General features: G+C 41.4%; 1 protein-coding gene across 2 annotated transcripts in view; it reads right to left on the bottom strand.

The window, feature by feature from the left end:
- ITGBL1 (integrin subunit beta like 1) overlaps positions 1 to 24,202 on the bottom strand; it is a 206,581-nt gene extending 182,379 nt beyond the window's left edge. Inside the window, exons 1-2 of one of the 2 annotated variants that reach the window (XM_040487122.1) lie at positions 23,815 to 24,202; positions 22,434 to 22,651 (exon numbers count right to left, since the gene is read on the bottom strand). In XM_040487122.1, the coding sequence (XP_040343056.1) occupies positions 22,434 to 22,651; positions 23,815 to 23,912 (316 nt within the window). In that variant the 5' untranslated portion in view covers positions 23,913 to 24,202. The remainder of the gene's footprint in view (positions 1 to 22,433; positions 22,652 to 23,814) is intronic. The other variant, XM_040487121.1, reaches the window with a different exon arrangement.
- Positions 24,203 to 24,573: the final 371 nt, after the last annotated feature.

Here is a 24,573-nt window from a genome sequence, read left to right on the forward strand (position 1 = left end):
CAAGATCTTTAGTCTACCTCTCACTGGTTTCTCTTTCTTCACCAGAGTCAGACAAACTGAATGTTATTTTAGCAGTGTGCATCAGTATTTCAGTGTTCTTTCATGCCACTGACCTCAGTCCCAGCAGTACAGTCAGGCTTTCTTCCTTTAGTGTGAAAAAATAAAACAAAACTTCACCAGCTCCCTCGGTTCAAATTGGATCTTACCAGGGGCTCCTGGGTGGCTCAATCGGTTGAGTGTTTGACCCTTGATTTCAGCTCAGGTCATGATCTCGAGGTCATGAGGTCAAGCCCCGCATCGGACTCTGTGCTGACAATGCAGAACATGCATGTGATTCTCTGTCTCCTTCTCTCTCTGCCCCTCCCTCCCTCACGATCTCTTTCTCTTTCACTCTCAAAAATAAATAAATAAACATTTAAAAAATGGATCTTACCAAATATCACTCAAAAGCATAGTCCTCTAACATTATTTACATTCACACCTTTCAGAAAACTAATCTTCCTGCTACAGGATGTAGACTTGCATTTATAAACAATTATTCTGCACATTGTCATTCAAGTGTATTACATTTAAAATATTATCCATTATTTGTCAATCCCTGTGATAGGTGAGCTTACATTATTTCACTGAATCTTCCTAAGGACACTGTGAGATGATTTCCATTCTTCCCAAGAGAAATAGGCTTGCAAGAGGTAAAAGAACCCCTCAGTGTTGCCCAGCCAATCCAAGATCGATAAGATTCTATGTACCCAATATTCTTCTAACCCTGAAGCCCATAAATATTCAACGACACCATCTGGGTTTTCCAAGTCACACACCAAAACATCAAAAGGGGACTGAAATATACTGAGCACCTCTTATATGCCATGTGTTAATAGATGAGGAACAGTTCCATAAAAATTTAATGGGTGGAAGTTGGGGCGGGAGAAGCCCTGTCATTTCAAAGCTGTACACAGTTTATGTCAAAAAGAAGTAGAATTTGATCCCTTTTTTGGAACATGATTTTTGTTTGTTTGCGTTAGTGACATTAATGATTGCCAAAAATCCTGTAAGGAATACTGTTATTGCTGTTGTCAGGACACAAGAATGCTTCTCTCACAAGGCTGACTGGGAGTTTCACGAACAGTATATAGAATGCCCAGCATGATGTCTGGGCACACGGTATATGCTCAGTGAATAGCACTTTCAATTAAAATGTCCTATTTTTCAGGCGCCTGGGTGGCTCAGTTGGTTGAGCGTTCAACTTCAGCTCAGGTCAGGATCTCATAGTTTGTGAGTTCCAGCCCCCTCTGGGCTCGCTGCTATCAGTTAGAAGCCAGCTTCCAATCCTTTGTCCCCCCCTCTCTCTCTGCCCCTCCCCTGCTCATACTCCTTTTTTTTTTTTTTTTTTCAAAAATGCCTTATGGCGCCTGGGTGGCTCAGTTGGTTAAGTGTTGACTCCTGCTTTCGGCTCAGATCATGATCTCATGGTTTGTGGGTTCGAGCCCCACACTAGACTTTGTGGCTGAGCCTGCTTGGAATTCTCTCTTTCTTCCTCTCTCTGCCCCTTGCCCCACTCATGCTGTCTCTGTCTCTCTCAGAATAAATAAATAAATTTTAAAAATTTTAGTAAAAAAAAAGTCCTACTCAGCGTGTCTGGGTGGCTCAGCTGGTTAAGTGTCTGACTTCAGCTCAGGTCATGACCTCGCAATTCGTGAGTTCAAGCCCCGTGTCAGGCTCTGGGCTAACAGCTCAGAGCCTGGACCCTGCTGCATATTCTGTGTCTCCCTCTCTCTCTGCCCCTCCCCCACACACGCTCACTTGTGCACTCTCTCTCTCTCTCTCTCTCAAAAATAAATAAACATTTTAAAAAATTTCCTACTCTTCTAAAGACAAGGACAGCCATGGGGCAGGTTCAGAAACTTTTACATCCTGACACAGCTCTTACAAGGTAGAGGTAAGAGTCAACTTAAGTCTTCCTGGTTACAAAGCCTATAACCTGGAATCTTCAGTGTCAGTTCCTGAAGGCATCTCAATTTTACAACAGACATGGGAAAACTAAGCAGGTATATGTCCTTAACCCACTTAAAGTAAAGGGATGAACTCTGAAATGCCATCTGCTCTTTTAAATTAAGATATAGAGTCTGTTGAGTATATATCAGACTAAAACCTATACTCCTTTTAAAATTACCAAAAAAAAAAAAGAGAGAGAGAGAGAGAGAGAGAGAGCAGATTGCTCTGAAAAGACCATGCCTTCTAATACAGAAAGCTATTGCTCGTTTGACTTCAGCCTCATTTGGAATTACACACTCCCCTGAGTGCTAAACGCAAGGCTGGCTCCCAGGTCTGACAGACCTGGCTTGTGTCACCCAAACATCCTTTGGAAAATATCAGTATCTCCATTTACTGGGGACCCCCACCAATTTCCTCCTCGGTAAACCCTCTCCTATCCCAGCCAAACCCAAGAGGTCTATTGTCACCACCTCCTTGGCCTCCAGCTTTCTGCGTGGCTGTATGCGGCCCCTCCTACGTCAACTGCACACAGACCATAAACCGAGCTGACCACTCCTCTTTCTTCCCAGGCACCATTTGAGTTAGGGAGGTTAACCCTTCTTTCCAAATGGAATGAACTGGAAGGAAATAAAACATATAAGCTGAGGTTGGAAATATTTCTAAAAGTTCCCCACATTCACTTCCTTGAAAACTATACAAATCCCATACTTTAGGCCAGTGCTTTGCCGCTACATCTGAGCATGACCGTTACTTGGAACACTGGCTAGACAGACACATTTACGAAATGCACTTCTCCAGAAGAAGGATTTAGGAACCGACAACAGAAAAACACCACAGCAAATACTTAGGGTCACCCAAGCTTGGAAAACACAACTGAAATCATTTAACTATACATCAAGTATATTTTTAAAAGAATTTCTTGCCAACATAATGATAATTGCCAACTTTATTTTCCCTGTCAACATGTCAACAATTGCAACCGTATTTTTAAATCCTTCTAGTTTCCTCTTTTTTAGTGAGGTTGGTGCAAACCACCAATACGGGACTTCTGTTTTAACAAAAGTGTTGGTAATGTGGCAGGTTTGGTATTATTTTAGGTCACAGTATAAGGACAAGCTGTTATCAACAGGCTCCATATAATTTCCTGTGCTCCTCAAACGTCTCCCAGCAACTGACCTGACATGGCTCAAAATTAGCTTGAGCAATCTGACAGGATCACAACACCTGCCCTCGAGCTATAACTACACATTTCTCTTTTGAAATTTAATGTGTTCAGGTAAACCTGCACATTTTTATCTATTAAAGATATAGTCGATACAGTCACAAAAAATAAGATGGGTTACCAAAATCAGTGGGAGTATCTTGAAGCAAGAAATATTATGAAAAGATATTATAAAGAGTATTTTCTTGTAAAATATTGACCTTAAGAATGCATTTAGGTAGTTCTTTATGTATTTTTATATAGTCTTCCCCTTTTGGTTGATGCAATTTAGAAAGCATTAAAAAAAAAAAAACTAAAAAGCTGACCATTTTTTGTGTAAAATTCACCAAAATAAGATGTGACTACTGGCTATGTGCGTATGTCCCTTACAGTGCTACACATGCACTGATTAAATAAATGAACAGTAATATAGCCATAGAGAACAGCAATTAGCATGAATGATTACGATTATGATATTAAACATGATATTTAAATAGCTTATGAAGTTTTAAAGCTGCAAGGGGTCTAGATTTTTAAAATATTAAAACCCATGTTGCCGATCTATATACTATTTACCATTTTCTCTCATTTCTCACATAGTCTTTATCATCCCAGTCACCTAATCTCCTGCTTTTCTCTAAAGTCTCGTCCCTTTTTGTCTGGTATTCTCTGTAGTCAAATGCTTACCCCTCTGACTATCTCTTTTAAAGAGATCTGAATAAAATAAAAATATACCATATATATTGATCCATGTAGTTACTATCCAGATTTCTATCTGGTATTAAAGACTCAGCTCGAGGTGAAACCATTTCTCTTGTCTACTGGACAAGGTGTTGTGATGATGGGTAGTTAAAGCTGTTACTGGCCACAATGTGGAGTCTGGAAATGGGTCCCAGGGGAGGCAAAGCCCACAGGTAGATCCTGGTGGTATCCTTCGAGAGTTTCTGATTCAGTAAACTGTAGGGGAGGGGGACTCAGAATTCACATTTCTAAAAAGTACCTAGTTGATGCTGTTCTCAAGAACACACCTTGAGAAACACTGTCCTAAGTATTTCATTTAAGTGGGCTGATAAATTGTAATTTTAAAAATTAAGTTTATTTATTTATTTTGAAAGAGAAGAGACAGCATAAGCAGGAGAGGGGCAGAAAGAGAGATAGAGACCAAGAATTCCAAGGCTCTGCACTGTCAGCAGGGAGCCTAATGCAGGACTTGAACTCACAAAACCGTGAGATCACGACCTGAGCTGAAACCAAGAATCGGACGCTTAACCACCTGAGCCACCTAGATACCCCTGTAATTTTTTTCTTATGCATGTTTGGGTTGGGTTTTCAATTACTTGGACCCCAAAAAGATGTCCTACCTGAAATACCTATGAGTATATGGAAGACAGCTGGCCCCCAAATAAGCCTGAATTATTCCATGTTGGAGTTCATACATGAAAAGCATAGGAAGGAAACTCACGAGGCAATTATTACACAGAATAACATACATTTCATAGTATATTTAAGGGTTTTACCTACTTCAGTTAAATTTCAGCATCTTGTAATCAAATACTAGAGGTACACACACAAAAAATTAATACTTAGACTTCTTTTCTGTATAGCAGAAAGTTTCTGATATTTTCACATGGAATTTTATTTCGATGGACTGAAATTGAAGCTATTTTTACATAATGAATGTAATTACCAACACAGATCTTGTTTTACTTTGGATATAGTAAAAAACACTATACTTAAGAGTCGCGACTAGTGTTTAACATACAACCTGTAGTTTCATTTCTCCTTCATCTTTGGCAATTCTAATGAGAAATAGTTATGTATTTCTAAAGAGTCAAAGTGCCCCAGACACCCAAAATAAAAATACGTGTTTAAGTAACTAGAAACTTATAGGGGCGCCTGGGTGGCTCAGTCCAGTTAAGCATCCAACTTTGGCTCAGGTCATGATCTTGCGGTTCGTGAGTTCGAGCCCAGCATTGGGCTCTGTGCTGACAGCTCAGAGCCTGGAGTCTGCTTCGGATCTGTGTCTCCCTCTCTCCCTGCCCCTCCCCTGCTTGTGCACTATCTCCATCTCTCAAAAATGAATAAACGTTAAAAAAATTTTTTAGAAACTTATCTGGATGTGACATTTTGTGCAGGAGTCACTGAATTTTTAGTCGTCTCGGTTCTGGTACCCATTCATTATGGGATGAACTGCAGTCTTTGGGAGCCAATGTGTCCCTTGGCCACCACTCACCACCCTCAGATGGCTGTTTTAGGAACAATGGATCCTGCTCCCTTTGCCCTCAAAACCATTATCTTCTCAACTTCCTGTTTACGGCCGCAAAGTCGCCCCTTCTACCCTCCCAGGTGGCATATAGGTAAGGTATCTAACCAGCAAGGAGGAAGAAGTACCACTGCTTAGCACCAAAGCCAGGCAGTCGTTCCCTAGTTGGCAGAGACTTAAGCCTTTAATTTCCAGTTATGAAGAGGCCAGGTGTCCCTGGAGATTCCAGGACTTGGAGTATCTAAAAACCAGTGTGACCACAACAATTTATATTTAGCAAATAAGTCTGGCCCCTACCTCCCCAGCCCCCTCCTTGATTCCTGCCAATTCCATCATGCATATAACAATGTACCCAGCATCCTCCTTTCCCTTTTCTTTCTATGGCCACCACCACACTCAGAATAGTGTTAGTTTTCACTATTGGCTGTTAAAATAGCTTTCTCATTGCTCTGTCCATTTAAAGGCTTTTCTCTTTCCATTTATCCCAAGATCTATGTCCCGAAATTTCTATCTGGAAAATCCAATTCTCTGCTCACCATTGCCTGCCAAGAGCTGTCCACAGTCCTTTTTCCTTTCTTTTTGGTATTGAAAGGCTGCCTATGAGCTGCTCACAGTTCTCTGCAGACTTCTCCCTGAGAACCCCTCGGAAAGCACCCACTGACCTCAGAGAGCAGGACTAGTGTCCATGATGTCCCATCTCCAGATTTTGCTAATTTCCTCCCTCCGGCTAGAACCCAGTTCCTTACATACCCACTAATCTCTTACTTATTTTCAAAACAGCTCAAACTCCTCCTATGCAAGGCACTTTGCAATTAATACTGCATTGTCCTATATTTCAAACCTACCACATTTCCTAAGAAAAAAGAATCGTATCTTTTTTATTTATTTTTGAGAGAGAGAGAGAGAGAGAGAGAGACAGAGCGAGCATGTCAGTGGGGGAGGGGCAAGGAGAGAGAGAGACTCTTAAGCAGGCTCCACACTCAGCACGGAGCCTGAGACTGGGCTGGATCTCAGGATCCTGGGATCACGACCGGAGCCAAAGTCAGGAGTCAGACACTCAACCAACTGAGTCATTCAGGCTGCCCCAAGACTCATATCTTTTAATCTTTATAGCCCCATACAGCTACCAATGTAGAGTCTAATTCATAGTAGTTGCTTAAAAAATACCTGATAATTATATACATACAACACCAATATGTATTTCTTATGTTTTATATCTATCTTTATATAAATTCTTGGATCTTTATATATGATAAAGCAGTCCATTTTCAGAGTTTCAACTCTTAAAGATAGTGATTAACTTATACGGGCACAGTTTTTCATAATTACACACATATTTTCCTCAAAAACATTTGTACTCATATGGACTTCCAATAAAACTCTAAGTAATTTGAGTTTCAAAATCAAGGTTTATGGAAAATTAGTCCCTAAGGGACCTACGGCTCCTCATTAGAAATAAGAAATACGTTCTCTATTAAGTTAATGACCTACCTAACAGTGTTGCAGTTTACAACGTCTGCCTGACCAATCAATGGTTGTGGGACAGCTCACACAATTTAAAACTGTTTAGGTTCTTGAGTCCTTTTTTTTTCTTTAATGTTCATTTATTTTTGAGAAAGAGACAGAGCATGAGCGGGGGAAGGGCAGAGAGAGAGAGAGAGGAGACACAGAATCCGAAGCAGGCTCCAGGCTCTAAGCTGCAGCACAGAGGCCAACGCAGGGCCCGAACCCACAAACTGGGAGATCATGACCTGAGCCGAAGCCAGACGCCCAACTGACGGAGCCACCCAGGTACCCCAGTTCTTGAGTCTTAAATAAATTGAATTCTGCTGTTGTTTAAAATCTGAAAATGAGAAATCTAAATACTACCAAATATGTTGACTGATTCCATTGCCTTTTTGACGTTCTCAGAAGATTAAAAAAAAATTCCAAAAATAGCTAACTCAAGTCACCTAACACATTATCCTACATAAAATATTCTTTTGAGGTGGAAAATGTGTGAAAATTAAAACATGTAATTTAGCAAAAAGTAGATCAATGGCGTACTAAATATGCACATGAAAACAGACAACCATTGAATCTGTCTCATGACATATGTCAGTATTCTGGTTTTCATCAAACCACCGTATTGTATAGCATTTGGAGCACGCATTTCTGCAAAGACCCATTGAAAGATGTCAGAAAAATGACAGACTGGGTATATTTAGGTACAGTGGAAAGAAACACTTCCCCTTTGACTCACAGGACATTAAGTCTATATTTAGAGAACGCATTTTTATGAGATTGGGATGAATTCCCTCATCAAATACTAGCTTCTGTATATATTTTTGCTCTTCTCTTTTTAATTTTCTTACCCCTTCATAAAAATCAATATAATTTACTGTATAATTAATATGGTTACATTTAAAGCTGAAACATATTTACCTCCAAATTAAATTTAAATATCAGATATTTATAATCACATCAATCAACTAATTTCACTGAGGAGCCACGATATTGGAATACCTATGTTAAATCTTGTGGCTGATAGAATAATTGCTGTCAACAGCTTGGCTCTCTCCTGCCATGTCACATTGCCATGTGGAGGAGAAAGCAGAGCACAGATATGGGGCTTGACCATGTGACTCCTTTTGCCCAACAGTACGTGGACACGATGGGCAGGCGACTCAAAGCGTTAAGGACCACTGAGCATTTCCTCTTACCCTCTAGCCCTCCTGTGACCCACCATGACAAAAGCACACCCCGACAGGGAGCTCAGCCCGCTCTCCGGAATCCAGTCTGGCGCAGCTGAGTCATGGCTGAACTACCCACCCAAGAGTGGGAAATAGATTTGTTTTTGGTGGTTTTTGGTAAGCCACTGAATTTTGGGGTAGTTTTTAATGCAGCAATTCTTTTGTTTTTAATGTTTATTTACTTATTTTGAGAGAGAGAGAGAGAGAGAGAGAGAGAGAGAGAGAGAGACAGCAGGAGCAGGGGAGGGGCAGAGAGACAGGGAGGGAGAGAGAGAATCCCAAGCAGGCTCCATGCTGTCAGCGCAGAGCCCAATGTACGGCCCGAATTCACAAACCGTGAGATCATGACCTGAGCCAAAGTCAAGAGCCAGATGCTTAACCAACTGAGCCACCCAGGCACCCCTGCAGCAATTCTTGAAGCAATAGCAATAAAGTCCTAAGAGAGAATGTTAGAGAACATTTACTCCTGCCCTGGAAATTGCATAAAAGGAATTTAAACATTCTTGGGCATCTGTTACCTGGTGGCATTATGCAAAACAGGGTAAGTCAACACAAGAGTGACTGCACAGCTTTTGGTGTCAGATGAAATATGATCTTGAACATTCCATTTAATCTTTCTCAGGCCCAGCTCTTTCTCTTTAGAATGGCAAGATGACCCACCCAGTAGGTTTACTGTGAGAATTTAACACAAGAGGCATAGAGCAAATCCTAAATAAATATTAACTATCATCATTACCTTATTTCAATTCCATAATAACACTGTAAGATACGTTATTATAATTAAACAGATGTTTTTTAAAGTATATCCCATACAGAGGTGGCTGGGTGGCTTGATCGGTTGAGCATCTGACTCTTGATTTCAGCTCAGGTCATGCATGACCTCATGGGTTCATGAGATCAAGCCCTGCATCCGGCTCTGTGCTGATAGCATGGAGCCTGCTTGGGACTCTCCTTCCCTCCCTGTCTCTCCCTCTCTAGAGTGTATCTCATAAAACGTTGCCCTTTTTGAAAGGAATTGTTTTCTATACTGTCGCTATTTCCTGCAAATAATCCCGCACACATCACTCACCGCATGTTCTTCTAACTCATGCTAGGCACTCTCCCCAGGTTGACTAGTTCTCTTCCATGTAGAGGGCAGCAGAGGCTGTTGTGGTTTTTGATGTGACTATTATGATTCTGATATGGCTTTTGATATCTATTTTGTGGGCAAATTTCAAGTTGTGCACAGATATTCTTTTATTGTATTCTCATAGGCTGTGTGCTGACAGTTGGGAATTTAACAAATGCCAAGTCTACTTTATAGAATGTTAATGTCTGTAGTAGAATGCCATGCAGGTATGCCATTGGGCACTCATTAACTATTAAATTATGAGAATTCTAAAAATTCTCAGAAAGTAAAGCTTTCAAGGCAAGCTGAAGGCAATAGGCCTTCTCTCTGCAGTGGTCAACTGTCCGACATGAAAATCTTTCCACCCCTTTCCTGAACCAGCGGTCACTGGATTTCAGCACCTGCTGCTTTCTGATGGCTCCAATCTCCTACCCACCCATGTTCTGTCCTCTGCTAGTCACCTCTTTGTAGGTGTTTAATAAATGCTTGTTGAATTTAACCTAACTGAAGCTGAGAGAAAGCAAGTGACTCAAGCAAGGTCACACAGGAAGTAACAAGAGTGGAAAACGAACTGTTGGTTTTGCTTTTTAATTCCAATTCGCAGGCACTTTCCAGAGCAGTGTGCTTCTACATTTCCATCCTATCCAAACCTGCTCCCTTAGCTTTCCCAAAGGAAAGATTACTAACTTCACTAGAGACTATATTAACAACAGATTAGTGCACTGCCACTCTTAACTCTTAAAATTCTATACCTGGCATATTAGCAGGGATGAAATATAGAAGGATTAGAATTTCAAGAATCCTAGGCAGTTTGAGGAGTGACATACCCACCTCCAAAGAGTAAAGTACACCCTCATGATGACCCAGTCAAAATTGTTCACTTTTCTATAGACACTTATCTTCTCTCACTGTGCATTTATGCTGATTCCCATTGCTTTGTTCTCAAAAAGGCTATACATATATTAAAAATGGCATGTATTTTAATATCTGGATTTCACATTATGAATAATTTTATAAGAGCAAAAGATTCTCTCGAATGTGATTTATTCTTCTTAGTCAAAATAAAACTAGTTAATGTCCATGAAAGTAACAAATATATATTCAACTCTCCTATGTTTTCTTTCAGTCTTATAGACCCTGAAAATCAAAGGTTATAGAAAAGTTTCTCTCATTGCTGATTCTGGAGAACCTTTATTTTGATAAGAGTCGGTGCTAAACGCAATCTCTCTGAGAATATCAATTACAGCTGAGAGAAATGCTCTTTGTTGGTGTGACATTTAGTCCCAATGCTTTCTGCTACCCAGACTTCTTTTGATACTAAATGAATAAGGTGTTCTTCTGCCCAGTATTGGAACTTTTACACCTGCTACCTCTGGCATAAGACAGAAATGAGAATGAAAATCTGCTCTTCCAAGAAAAAAAAATCAACAGAAGATATATTTTTAAATACAAAAATGAGGTACTTCAAAATTATGTTATTTCAGGACTCCAAGTTCATGAAAATATTTACCCTAAATATGTGGTTTCAGAACAACTGTAGTATGTTCAAGAAGAAGCCACCTATGGATTTGGGGGGCAAATTTTTCTTAGGGTTCCTTAATATGATAGCAGGAAAACAACAATTTTGACTACCTCTTAAAAGTTATATGAGAATTGAATGAGAGTTCAAATGTATGAAAATATTTTCCAGCAAAGCATACTCAAATAGAAATAGATATTTTCCCATTACTCCTTTGTATTACTAACACAGCATTAATTTTAAGGCTCAAATCCATCCAAGCAGGCAATTGAAGTCTATCCAGGACACAGCTAGAAATCAAATATTTTTCTTCTTAAAACAAATGAATTATTTCATGTCAGGACGACTCTTGGAGCTTATATAACTAATGATGTTGACCAAGAAAGAAAAAAAAAGTCCATAACTTGCCTTTTGTATTTTGGAGAGGAAAAGGCTTAAGTGGCCAAGTCATTTTGTTTAGAAAAATAACTAGTTTCGTCTAAGTATTTTGCACAGCAGAAAATGATAGCTTTCAAAGAGCAGTAATGGCCAATTAGGAAATACATTTACCATGTTTTGATTTTCTGATTTTGCCTCCTTACTCTCTCCCATTGACTAAATCATAAATTTGCCATTAAGGCCCTGCCATAGGAGAAGTTTCTAAGCAATACCAAAACTCATCGACCTCTTTAAAAAACAACAACAACAACAACTTTTTTTGGCCTGCCTTCATCAGAAAGTATCCAGATAAAATAGTAAAACACAAAACTGGAGTGGGTTACTATTCACTTGGAATAATTTGATGCTTGAACTAGTGACTATATACAATTAGGAGGCTAGGGCTCTTGGCAGAGAAACTTGTCTTCCGGCATAAGTCAGCAGTGAGGTGACTCAAGGTCAAGCCAATGAGCATCCTTCTAAAGGTCTTATTTTTCTTTTCCCTTTATAAAGCTATCATTCTTCCACCCAGCCTTAAGTAAGATGATTTAGAGTAGACAGAAGAATGAGTTTTATTACAACATATAGTTTCTTATTTGCCAGGAAATGTGATCCTTGAAAAGACAAAGCACCCTTTTCCAAAGAAAATGAGATTTGCAACCACCTTGCAGCTCTCTGTCTTTACCAATTTAAGAGTTAATGGAAAATAGCTTGAGAATGTACCCATGCAGGGGGTCTAAAAATGCCCTGGTAAATCCCCCTGGTACTCTCGGTCGCTGTTGTATGATATTTCTCCCCTTCAGATATGTCTCTTGACCTTGAATCCCACACCAGGCTTGGAATCTAAATTTCCCTCAGGACAAAGGTTTCGGATCTCCTAGTTCCACCTGATTTGAAGTTCCCCTCCGCCAAGATCAGCAATGTGTGAAGACACTTCCATTAACAGTTCTCTTGGCTGACCACTCCCTCACATGTGTCTTGGGACTCAGTCATCCTGGTGGAAATGTCTGTGTGTACATGCAAGAATAAGGGAGCTAGGGAGCTGTGCGCACATATGTGTACATACATCAACAAATAAAACATCAACAAATAAAACATCCTCCTACATCAACGAATAAAACAATAACAAACACTAGAAGCAACCAGAATTTTCACTAATAGGCAAATTGTTTATTAATAAAGCAATATATCCCTACCATAGGATATTATACACCTATTAAAATTCTTTTTTTTTTTTAATTTGAGAGAGAGGCAGGGGGAAGAGGGGCAGAGAGAGAGGGAGAGAGAGAGAATCCCAAGCAAGCTCCATGCTCAGCTCAGAGTCCAACATGGGGCTTGATCCCACAAACCATGAGATTATGACCTGTGCTGAAATCAAGAGTCAGACACTTAACCCACGGAGCCACCCAGGCACGCCAGGCACTCCAATTCTCCACCACATATATTATTAAGCTAGAATCAGAGCTGTGATATATTCTTAAGGAGAAAAAAACAAGAGAGAGGGAGAGAAACAGGGCTGTGAGTGTGTATGCACATTTATAACATGGGCGTGTATATAAGCATGGGAAAACAGGGAAGTATATGCCCTAAATTTAATATTGATTAACGCCAGAGGTTATGCTGAAGAACAGACTAAAGAGGAGTCACAACACACACATATTTAGCTTACCTGACATCAATTGTATGTGTTTCAGTGTTGAGGTAAATACTTGGCAGTAAAGGAAAGTGAAATCATAACTTAAATAGTATAGAGATTCTGTTATTCCATCCAGTGAGTGGAGGTCCCAAGTGGGGACAAGAGGGGAGTGTGAAAGAGATGGTGTTTCCCTGGGCTGATGTCCTTGGTATATGTCTCTACTGTGAGCATCCCACCCAGCTAAGGGTCCCCAAATGAACAATCCAGCTAATACTCCTCTGATATCCAGCCAGAAACCAAAAATGGAGTAAACACAGAAACAGCCATGGAGTAAACACTCATTTACTAGTGTTTACTGTGCTAGACTGAGAGACGGTGTAATCAACTCAAACACAGGGCCTTCCTTGGAGATTTGTCAGGGGAATGTTTAAACTTCAACTGTCTGATTTCGTGCTGATGTAGAATCTGTTCCCTGAATAAAATTCAACCCCACTGCACTGAGTTTTATCCATGCGTTTATGTATTGTTTGACTTTTTGTAGCAGACATGTGTTGTGTTTTAATCAATTTTAAATACAGAGATAACTAAATAGATGGGAAACTTAAAAAACATTTAAATACATAAACAATGCTTGTATTCTCTCTGGTAATTTAATTTCTGGCAACCAGATTTTGAAAAATTACATCTTTGCATAGAAATAATAACCCCATAAAAATAGCTAGGCAAAAAAAGCAGTATATGTTGAATATATAAACAGGTACAGGGAATATACATTCATAACTGACCACTCGACTACTAGTAAATACACTTAAAGCAAAGACATACTCCCTTTTGCCTTAGCATAATCTCCTTAGAGATTCTAGGTTTAATAATGATAATAATAGCTCCCATTTAGAATGACAATTACATCGGCTGTTTTATTAGATACTTCATGTGTATTTTCTCACTTAAATTTTGCAATAACTCTCCACAGAGTATTAACAATATCCCATTTCAGAGATGAGCAAACTGAGTCTTACAGAATTCACCCAAACTTCTGGAATCCACACAGCAGGTAAACTGGGGTGGAACCCAGCCCTACCATTGTCACCAGTACAAGTTCTCAACCACTATACAAATGTCCCCATGGCCCTGTTTTAACAGACTTGAGCTTTTTGAATAAAACCACTGCTTCTGATAGGATTATATTTTTTAGCTGCCAGAAAACCCCAAAATGACAGGGGCTGAAACAAAATTAATTATTTTTATGTGTAAAACACAGTGCAGAGGCAGGCAGTTCAGGACTAGTGTGGCAGCTCCACATTGTCTCCAAAAGTCAGGACTCCTGTCTTGGGGGTGAGCCATCCTCATAGGTGGCCGCCATATTCATCTCTCGATGCAAGGGGGCCACTGCGACTAGGTGCATTCGAGGCAGGAAGGAGGGTATATGAGCAAAACAAACACCTCCCTGCAAGTCGGCTCCCTTTGGGAGCCCCCACAACGTCTCTGTTTACATCTCTTCGACCAGAATTCCATCACACATCCACACTTAGCTTTCAGAAAGGGGATTCGTTGAAAAAGTGGAAGTTTTAAGAACCAGAGTGATTACTAGTGAATCTTAAGTTATTTATGTTCCTCGGATTCAACAAGCCCAGCTCCAGTGTCTCCAGAACATTCAGCGATGTTCACTAAATACTCAAAAACTCTGTGAAAGTAAGTTGTTTTGACTTTGTTTTGTATTGTGTTGTTTCTCCCATTTTTGTAAGATAAAGGAATGGGTTCTGGGTTCAACCCACCTGAGATCAATGCTTCAGAGGAGATGAAGGAACGGCCAGGAAACTCAGAAATCTCAGTGGAGGTGAGGGTTAGAAGCAGCAATGCACTGAGTGTAAACTCTGCAAATTTGCAGAAATCTTAGGGTTTCCAGTAAAGAAAATGACAAAAAAAAAAAAATTCCAGATTCAAAGACTAACCACACACTATTTAGGGCATGGCTCTAGAACCATAAATCAGGGTGAAGACTGCAGGGACAGAAAAGTTCCAGAACCATAAATCAGGGTGAAGTTTGCAGGGACAGGAACACAAAAGTCAACCTCCTGGGACATAGATAGAAACCAGGGTCAAAAACTTAGACATCCAGTGAGCTGGAATGTTACCCAGTAAGTCTCAGGCTGGAGATGGCCAGGGCTGAGTGCTCAACCTAGCCTGGACACGATGGAGAAGGCACGCTGACTGAGCTGAGATAGTTCCAAAAACTCACGGACAGTCAAAGGAGGAAAGGTGAACATAGACTTAAATCCGGAAGAAGATACAACATGGGAGGAAAATCACTTCTTTGGGAGTCAATACCGTTTGACTGAGTATCAAGCGAGGGTAGAAGAGGGACATCTGACATAAGTAAGCATCCTAACTCCATTGACTCACTAATCACTCCTGCATTTAGCTAGGCAAATAATATTATTATCCCCCATTGATAATATTATTGTCCCCGTTTCTAGATAAGGAAACAGAAGTTGCAAACGTTTGAGTCACTTGCCCACAGTTGGCAAGTGATAGTGTCAGGCATCGAATGTAGGTAATTGCTGGGCTATAAGTCACTTTTTATGATCTGGACCAGAAGCATGGTGTTTCTTATCAGCAGTGGTGTGGGAAAGACTGGGGCCAGGGAAATTAAATCATGAAGATAAGCACTGAAAGGAAGGAAAAGATGCAGCACTGGCATCCTAGATGCAGCACAAGAACAGCCAGGTACTAATGGAGTTGGAACTTCTCTCTCTTGCCATCCACACATTACAGCATTCCTCCTCGTGCACGTCCCAGGACCCCCAGAGATGCTCACATCCTTGTTCCTGGAACCCATCAATAGCTTACATGGCAAAAGGGATCTTGCCAATGTGATTAAAATTATGGATCTTGAGGATGTAACAATGGAAGAAACTCAGAAAGACGACATCACGAGAAGGATCTGACACCTCGTTGCTGGTTCTGAGATGTAGAAGTGTACATGCAAAGACCCAAGAGAGGCCTCTAGGAGCTCAGAAAGACCCCCAGCTGACAGCCAGCAAAGAAACGCAACCTCAGTCCTACAACCACATAAAACTAAACTCTTTCAATGTCGAATGACCAAGAAATGGATTCTTTCTAAGAGTCTCCAGAGGGTAACAGACTTGCCACCAGCTTAGCCCTGGAGACCCTGTGGGACTTCTGACATACAAAACTATAAGAAAATACGTGTGTGTCGTTTAAGCCACAAGGTTTGTGGTAATGTGTTATAAGGGCAACAGAAAATGAATACAATGGCAGGAGATGGAACTGAGCAAAATGTCTTACTTCATAACTCCTCAAAATTCTTAGGACAGAGAACACTATCCAAAATCTCTGCTGCTATGGAATTAATCACGTGCCTCCAAACCTTGAGCATCAGGAATCACAAGGTCAGATTCGACAATCTATGTCTGAGTCCCAGAGAGCTGAGAAGCTTTAGGGATTAAGATATTAAGAGACATGAGCTGTCCATTTTAGCATCATGTCTCAAAGTATATGGGAGGCTTATGAGAACCCTATGAAGGAGGTTTTTACTTTGAAAATTTAAATTTTGTAATATAAATAAACTCACTCCCGTATGTCCCCTTCTCTTTCTGGGGAAATTCTACTCGAAAAATAACCATGGAACTTCTCACATTGACACTACTTGATCTAAACACCATCATGTCATAAATACACTCTTCTAGATTATCAAGGTGTGGGGATGACCTGGTCCCACGACAAGATATTTCAGTCTCTATCATTGAATGGCAGAGTACTCTACAAATAAAGCAGTACAGATGGGAGAAAATGAAGATGAAAATCTTTCATTTTTATGTGTCCCTTGAGGCAAGACAGGATGTACTTATCCAACATGGATGAACCTAAGAGAGTAGAACTAAAAAAAACCAAGAGGCTTGCATGAAGTGAGTGAGCTAGTGGTGGGGAACTCCTGAATGTGTTCTCCAAAACTAAGGACATGTTAAGACCATGATGAAAACACAAGAAAGGAGGTGATGCGGAAAGTGGGGTCTGTCTGTTCAACACAATCGTTTACTCAATGGGGTGGTAAAGAAGAGGCAATGGTCTTACGCGCTTGGTGCCCCATGCGGGGGCACAGAGGGAATATAAAGAAGCAACCATGATGGCAAATACCAAGGTGGAGAGGCAGACACAGTCAAAGGAGTGGGCAAGGAAGACCAGAATGTGGTTTGAAGAAAGGAAGAGAAGGTGGAAAATGGAAAATGACTAAGAAAGGAAAAACCAAAGAGCCTATTCCACAAAATAGGCTTGGAGGGAATTACACAACTATCCAAGAAAAACACAACTGTGAGGAAAAGCAGATCAAAGAGTCCTAAGACTGACTCTAAAGAGCCAGGAAGTCCAGTTCTCATGAATAATCATATACAATTCTCACACTATTTGGGGCACTCGGGTGGCTCGGGTCGGTTGAGTGTCTGACTCTTGATTTCGGCTCAGGTCATGATCTCACAGCTCATGAGTTCGAGCCCCAGACAGTGCAAAGCCTGCCTGAGATGCTTGTTCTCTATTTCTGTCTCTCTCCCAAAATAAATAAATCAACTAAAAAAAAATCTCATACCATTTATTTAGCAATGTAAAAGAAATATCTGCGAGAAAAAAAATGCTACTATTTATATAATAGGGGTATTTCCATGTATTTTAATTACTTTTATATTCAGTTTATATACATGAATCAATGTTTATAAGAATGTTTTATACATAGTATGAATTAGTGTATAAATGCATAATTATGTGGGTATTAAATATATTTATACATAAATATAAAAATTATTCTGAATAATACAATGCAGGATGCAAGGTTCTTTATATCCATAAAGACGTTCCAAAAAAAGAATCTAAATTTCAGAGAAATCAGATGGCTGGCTCAAGGTTAAGGATACAAACAATTTAACCTAAGTTAACAATTCAGACATGATCCATCTAGTTCTAGCTCCACCACCAATAAAGTCCAAATTCATTCGGCTAGCTATAATTCTTCATTTTTACAGCAATTTCAGATTTCAAAGAAGTGTTTTTTCTCTAATAAAGATTTTTAGCCATTGATTAGGAGTCATCTGGTTCTTTTTCCTGACCAGTTCTATCACACTTCCAGTCACTGATTTATCATTTTACTCATCCGTGGGTACTAAAGCATGTTGACTGTACCTTCAATAAGTCTTTAAAATTCATCATAGTTTTGGGGCATCTGGGTGGCTCAGTCAGTGAAGCATTCGACTTCGGCTTAGATCATGATCTCGCAGTTTGTGAGTTCAAGCCCCGCGTCGGGCTCTGTGCTGACAGCTCAGAGCCTGGCGCCTGCTTCAGATTCTGTGTCTCCCTCTCTCTTTGCCCCTCCCCTGCTCACTCTCTGTCTCTCTCTGTCTTTCAATAATAAATAAAGGTTAAAAAAATTTTTTTTAATTTAATAAGAAAAAATTTTTTAAAATCATCATAGTTCTTATTCTCACTCCCTTGGGCTACAGTTTAAATAGTATCTAAATGGAGTTCCTCCCCATCAAGTGTCTACCCCAACTTGCCGTGCCCTCAGACAGCCTGTTAATTTTCATGGGTCAGAGTACTAACCATTGCTCCCATGTTCAAACCACATCATGGCTCCTATATGCAGCTTAATTAAGCACAGACTTCACATTCAGGTTCAGAGCTCTCAAACAGTATGTCCTAGTGTAACTCAAAATATCTTCCAGTAGTTTCCCCACAGCCCTAAGATCCAGCCAAAGCCAAACCTAGATACCTCACTAGTTCCCAAGCACACCCACATGCTTTTATGCCTCTAAACCACTGCTTGAATTTTTCTTCCCCAAGAATTCCAATAGTCCACCTTTTGGACTAAAAACCTCCCTGTACACAAAGATTTATGTCAAAAGCTACCTCTTTCTCAAGTGTTTTAACCACAATATTTAATTCCTGTCTCAATAGAACTCTCACAGAAATTTATAGAGAGTATATTCTGCATTGCATTACAGGTATTTGGTATTTCTTTTCACCTCCCTATTCAATAGGAAGTTGTCATATTTTCCACATTTTTTTTTTGCTACGATAAATAATGCTGTTCTAAGCATTTGTGTCAACTTTTTTTTTAATGTTTATTTATTTTTAAGAGACAGACACAGTGTGAGTGGGGGAGGGGCAGAGAGAGAGAGGGAGACACCGAATCCGAAGCAGCTCCAGCTCTGAGCTGTCAGCACAGAGCCCAATGCGGGGCTCCAACTCACAGACTGCGAGATCATGACTTGAGCCAAAGTCAGACGCTTAACCAACCGAGCCCCCCTTTTCCACATCTTTATACCCCTTCAACAGCAGAGGATCTAGTAAATATACAGCACTCCATAAGTATTTGCTAAATTCAATTCAATTAGTTCTTCCCAGTTACTAAAACTGAAACTCATTTAAGTGATACATTTCAAAAAATGATTCGAATAGATTAAAAAAAACCAACAACAATATTTTAGGTCTGTCTGGGTGGCTCAGTTGGTTAAGCTTCCAACTCCTGATTTGGGCACAGGTCATGATCTTATAGTTCCTGAGACTGAGCTCCATACAGACAGCACAGAGCCTGCTTGAGATTCTCCCTTTCCCTCTCTCTCTGCCCCTCCCCTGATTGCTTGCGCTCTCTCTCTCTCTCTCTCTCTCTCTCTCTCTCTCTCTCTCAAAATAAATAAATAAACTTAAAAAAAAAACAATATTTTATTTAAGTGTAATCATACTTGTTCAGGGGATTATTCAGAGATGCTCTCAAATACTAGCTGAAAGTTTGTTTTTATAAAATCAAACATTTTACTCTTCTCAAAGAAATAGCCCACCCAAATTAGTTTACTTCTCATTTGACTGTGACACACACAGGAACAACTTCTGAGCCAGACCTTTACACTACAGAAGTCCAAGGAAGATTCATGGGCCACGAACAAGTGGAAACTGGAAGAAATAAACCACTTATGACAGTATACACATAATCACTTTCAAGCAGGCTCAAACTAAAATAAGTATCTTTCTTATGATTCACAGTATAAAAATCCCAAAGGACTTCACTTTCAAAGGGCATGGTGTATCTAATACAGCTGCTCTGAGGCTTGGCCAAAATAGCTATCCTTGCTTGACCTTTTGAGCTTTGGATCAATAACAGGCCCAGGCTACATGACAAAAACCAAACTGCTCTCACTGCATCAAATGTCCAACAAAGACAAAGCCAGGCTATCTAGCTACCCATCTACCTATGCATCTATCTATCTATACGAGTTCACATGTTGTGCGTCACTATAATAATATTACGTTATAGACATCCACACACATTTATATGTACTGAGCACTTTGTGCAAAACACTATTCTAAGTATTTTACATGTGTTAATGCTCACAACAATCCTGTAAAATAGGTAATGTTATCACTCTCATTTCGCAGATGAAGAAATCAAAGCTCAGAAAGTGTAAGGAATTGCCAAAGTTCACACAGCTATTAAGTGGTGGGGCTGGGATCGGCCTCCTGAACTCTTTCCCCCAAAGCCCAGAGTATTAATGACTCAGTGATACACTACCAGGAGCAGGATTTTCTTTTCTTCAAAGGGGTTGGGGGAGGTCTCTGGAAGCTACTCTATTTCTGGAAAGCACCATAGAGGTAAAGGCCCAGGTGCACATAAAAACATAAAAGGCAACTTGCTATGTTTCTATCTTACTCGCTATAATATAAGAACTTGTTCTTGAAGACGGAATTGAAAAGCTCAATTTGAAGCACAGAACAAGGGACGCAAGCTGGTGAGCACCTCAAAGGTGCTGTGTGTAAAGATCTCATTCGCCTGGGAGATGTATTCAGAGCATTTGCGGGCACAGATTCTCACCAGGCCCAGGAGAGCAGGCCTCGATGGGCATCAGTCACAAAGGTGAGAACTGCAAATGAACACAGTTATCTCATTCAGCCTTGAAATAAAGAGAAGCATTTTGCCTCCAGGGGAACACACACGTATGCAAACAAAACCACGCATGATTCAGTGCTGTTCCTATCAGGGAGGAAAGAATGCAGTGAGATGTTATAAGGAAACAACACATCACTTTCCACGGGAGATCAACAAGAACACTACATACCATAGCATTCCCTCTGCATAGTTTTGCAGAAAGGACCCAGATAAGCTTCTTCAATAGGGAACTTTTATCTGACGACACCTGTAACTAGTTTCACCTGTTCAAGACTGCATCTTTCTTCTTACGTTTCCAATGAAAAAATGTGTTCAGAACCCGTGATATTGAAGAGGCCTTGCCAGAGGCAATACAAGCCAGAGAAGTCAGGTAACAGTGGAATTGGAACGAAATATTAGACAATACTTAGCTTTCATTCCAAAGGGCTGTCCTCAGTAATACAGCAGCTTGTGGAACTGACAAAGTTAGAGTAACAACCTGTGGCATTCAGTACCTTTGAAGGGCTGAGCCACAGCCTTCACAGGGTAAACAAAGCCACATAGAAGCACCTGTTCCCCTCCAAATGACTTACATGACTACTTTTCCATTGTGCGTCTTAAGTATTCTCACTATGCACTTCGGGGCCCAGGTGCCAAGCAAAAAACCATTTTGCTATAAACTCACTCTTCATCACTGTTAGTGTTGGACTCTTCACTACATTGTGGGTAAAATACGTTGTGATTTTTTTCCCCCACAAACTTGCCAAACCCTGGTTAGAATCCATTGTGTTGTCCTTTTACTAACAGAGGAGCATCTGTATCATTCACAGCCACCCAACAGAAGTTCTGGTCCTAAGTCAACGAATGGCCCTAAGTAAATGTGAAAGTGGTATAGGCTGGGGGGGTGGGGGGGGGGGTTCTCTATGAAGAGATAGCTTGACCCATTCCAATATCACAACCTGAATCACTCCTTAAAAATGTACACGAGCAATGAATTTATTTTGACTCCACTCCTTCCAAAATACCAAGCTTCACTGCAGCTGAAAAACCCAAGCGGCTAAAACAACACAAAAGCAATCGCTTTTAAGTAGATTTGGGTCTGCTTATTTTTTCCCTTGTTACAGTCTTCTGATATGCACTTCCCTCTGGGAACTATACCCTAAGAGGAAGAAGGCAAATCGGAGTTCAAAGACACAACCTACCGCGGCTGGATTTTAGGAAGGTAATATTCCCCCTGCGTTTCCTTGGTAAAAATAAAATACCGGTTTATGTTCTACAAATATGATTAACATACGCGATTGGGGTAGAGGAACCCACCAGCTTAACTCCGTTGGTGAGGAAGTTTGGAGATTTAAGTGTGTAATAAGGAACTAAAATAGAGGCAAGCTAGAGTTATAATCAAGTGAGTGAATCTTACCAATATTAGTTCTACTTAAGTTTGGACCCTGAGGCGGAGGAAAGTATTGAGACACGTGATTCCAGAGTGGAGGAGCATTAGGAGGACCCGCGCGCGCGAAGTCAGTCACCTCCTGGAGAGCTGTCTTAAGGGCCCCCTCCCGCCAGCTCTCCCCGAAAAGTGGCAGAAACCCCTGCGGGGAGTGCGCCCCCGGCGCCCGCGGTAAGCCGCCCCCCCCTTACCTGCGCAAGTGCTCCCGTCGTACGTCTCGCACACCCACTCGTGGCACTGGCACAGGGGCCCGAAGAACATGCCGGGCTCGCTCACGTGACAGATGCAGACCCCGCAGTCGCACCGGCCGCGGCCATGGCACAGAGCGCCCCCTGGGGGCTGCCCGGGCGCGCGGCACCGGCGCTCCGATTCGGCCCGGGACAGCCTGCACGCGGCACCCGGCCCAATTCTGCAAGGGCGACAAACCACAGCAGGGCCATGGTCAAGAGCAGACACAGCCCCTTCTGCTCTGAGCCCACGTTCCCCCCAACCACCCTTTTGGCGAAGTTCAACTTCACAGAAAGGAAGTCTGAGGTTCCACATTTCTCCGGGGCCAAGCGAGCCCCAGCCATGGGCCATCACAAGAGAATGACCCAAACGTTGAGGGGTAACCTGCACACCTAGGAATAGGACCGACCGCCTTCCAAGTGGACAGAGGTGGTCCAGCCCTGCCTCTTGATGGCTTGGCATAGAATCTTATATGCACATTTTGATTAAATGCAAATGAATGCAAAGCATGACATTTGGCTGACTTTTCAGTACACTTTAAAAAGTCCCATTGCTGGGACACCTGGGTGGCGCAGTGGGTTAAGTGTCAGACTTCAGCTCAGGTCATGATCTCACCGCTTGTGGGTTGGAACCCTCGCCCAGCTCTGTGCTGACAGTTCAGAGCCTGGAGCCGGCTTCAGATTCTGTGTCTCTGGCTCTCTCTGCCCCTCCCCACTTGCTCTCTCTCTCTCTCTCTCTCTCTCTCTCAAAAATACATAAACATTAAAAGAAATTGTAATAAATAAATAAAAGAAAAAGTCCCATTGCTATCTGATGGCCAGGAGCAGCCTTTTATGAAAAAGAAGAGAGGGATATGTAGGAAGAGCTATAGATGTTATGATAGTGTAGGACATAATATTTTCCTAGTTGCATTAAGCAGTGCTTATAAACTTTAAAAAAGTTTAGTTATTATCATGTGCCTCAAAGACTCTTTCAAAAGGCAATACAATAATGTAATGCAGACCCTGTGAAATAATTCTGCCTTATAGGCTATAGCTAGCACACACAGGTAGGTACACAGGATTTCCTCAATCTCATGGCAGAAGTTCCTCCTGCTATGTATTAAACTAGGAGGAGATTATATATCTATATTTATTCACTGTATTTTTCCGAAGGAAAAGTAAAAGGACAGACGCGAAGCAACACACAGTGCAGACATATAAGGAATAAGAACAGGTTGGAAAGAGTTTACCCCGTGGCCAACTTTCTAACTGCTCTTGGCTTTGGGCAGCCATCCTGCAAACTCGAAGCCCTGCCACACAAAGCAAGGCAGGTCGGTCTCAAAGAACAACAAACCAAACTTACCTCAGAGATGGCGAGAAGCTCTGAGGAACAGCTGACAGCCCCGCGAAGAGAAGGGAGGAGGCCAGCAGCAAGAAGTTCCTGATGGCTGCAAGACGCATGCTGAGCTCCGGGGCTGCGCGGGGCGAGCTGCGCTCCTGCAGGGTGGGGCTCCCGGTGTGTGGGGGGTTGGGGGGGGCGCTCGGGGCCGGGGGTGGGGAGAGGTGCCACCGGCGCAGACCGTCCCGTAGAGGGACACACAGACACCAGACACCGGGACGCGCGGGTCGGGCCTCTACCAGGAGGGGCGAGTGCCTTGATGAGCTGCCTGCCTGTGAGGATTTGGGCAGCGGCACCGCTCTGGGCGGGGTGCTGGTACCAAACCCCTCAAGTGCGGAGTCTAGGCAGAGGAGTAATTAGAAACAGTTGTACAAGCAGATGGTTTATTTTGACATTAAAAAAAAAAAAAAAAAAACTGTCCTGTTCACAGATTTAGGAAAATCATTTCTTTCTTCAGTGCAGGCCCCAGAGATGCGGAGTATTTGGGCTGGTTGGTATTCAAGGGACAGATAAAATAGTCCCTTAGATGTGAAAGGGGGGAAGGGGAGGGCTAGTGACGTCAGCGTGAGCACTTAGTAGGGAATTATTTCCCCCAAGGGCTTTTTCAGAAGGTGTGTTATTTGGGGTATGAGTTCTAGGGGGCCAGCGCAATGGACGAATATAACTTTTTCTTGTACTTTTTACTCTTTGTTTTAAGTGATGGGTTTTTCATTTCTTAAGCCT

Source organism: Herpailurus yagouaroundi, unplaced genomic scaffold (assembly GCF_014898765.1).
Source record: "Herpailurus yagouaroundi ecotype Mexico unplaced genomic scaffold, PumYag 164, whole genome shotgun sequence".
Taxonomy (NCBI): domain Eukaryota; kingdom Metazoa; phylum Chordata; class Mammalia; order Carnivora; family Felidae; genus Herpailurus; species Herpailurus yagouaroundi.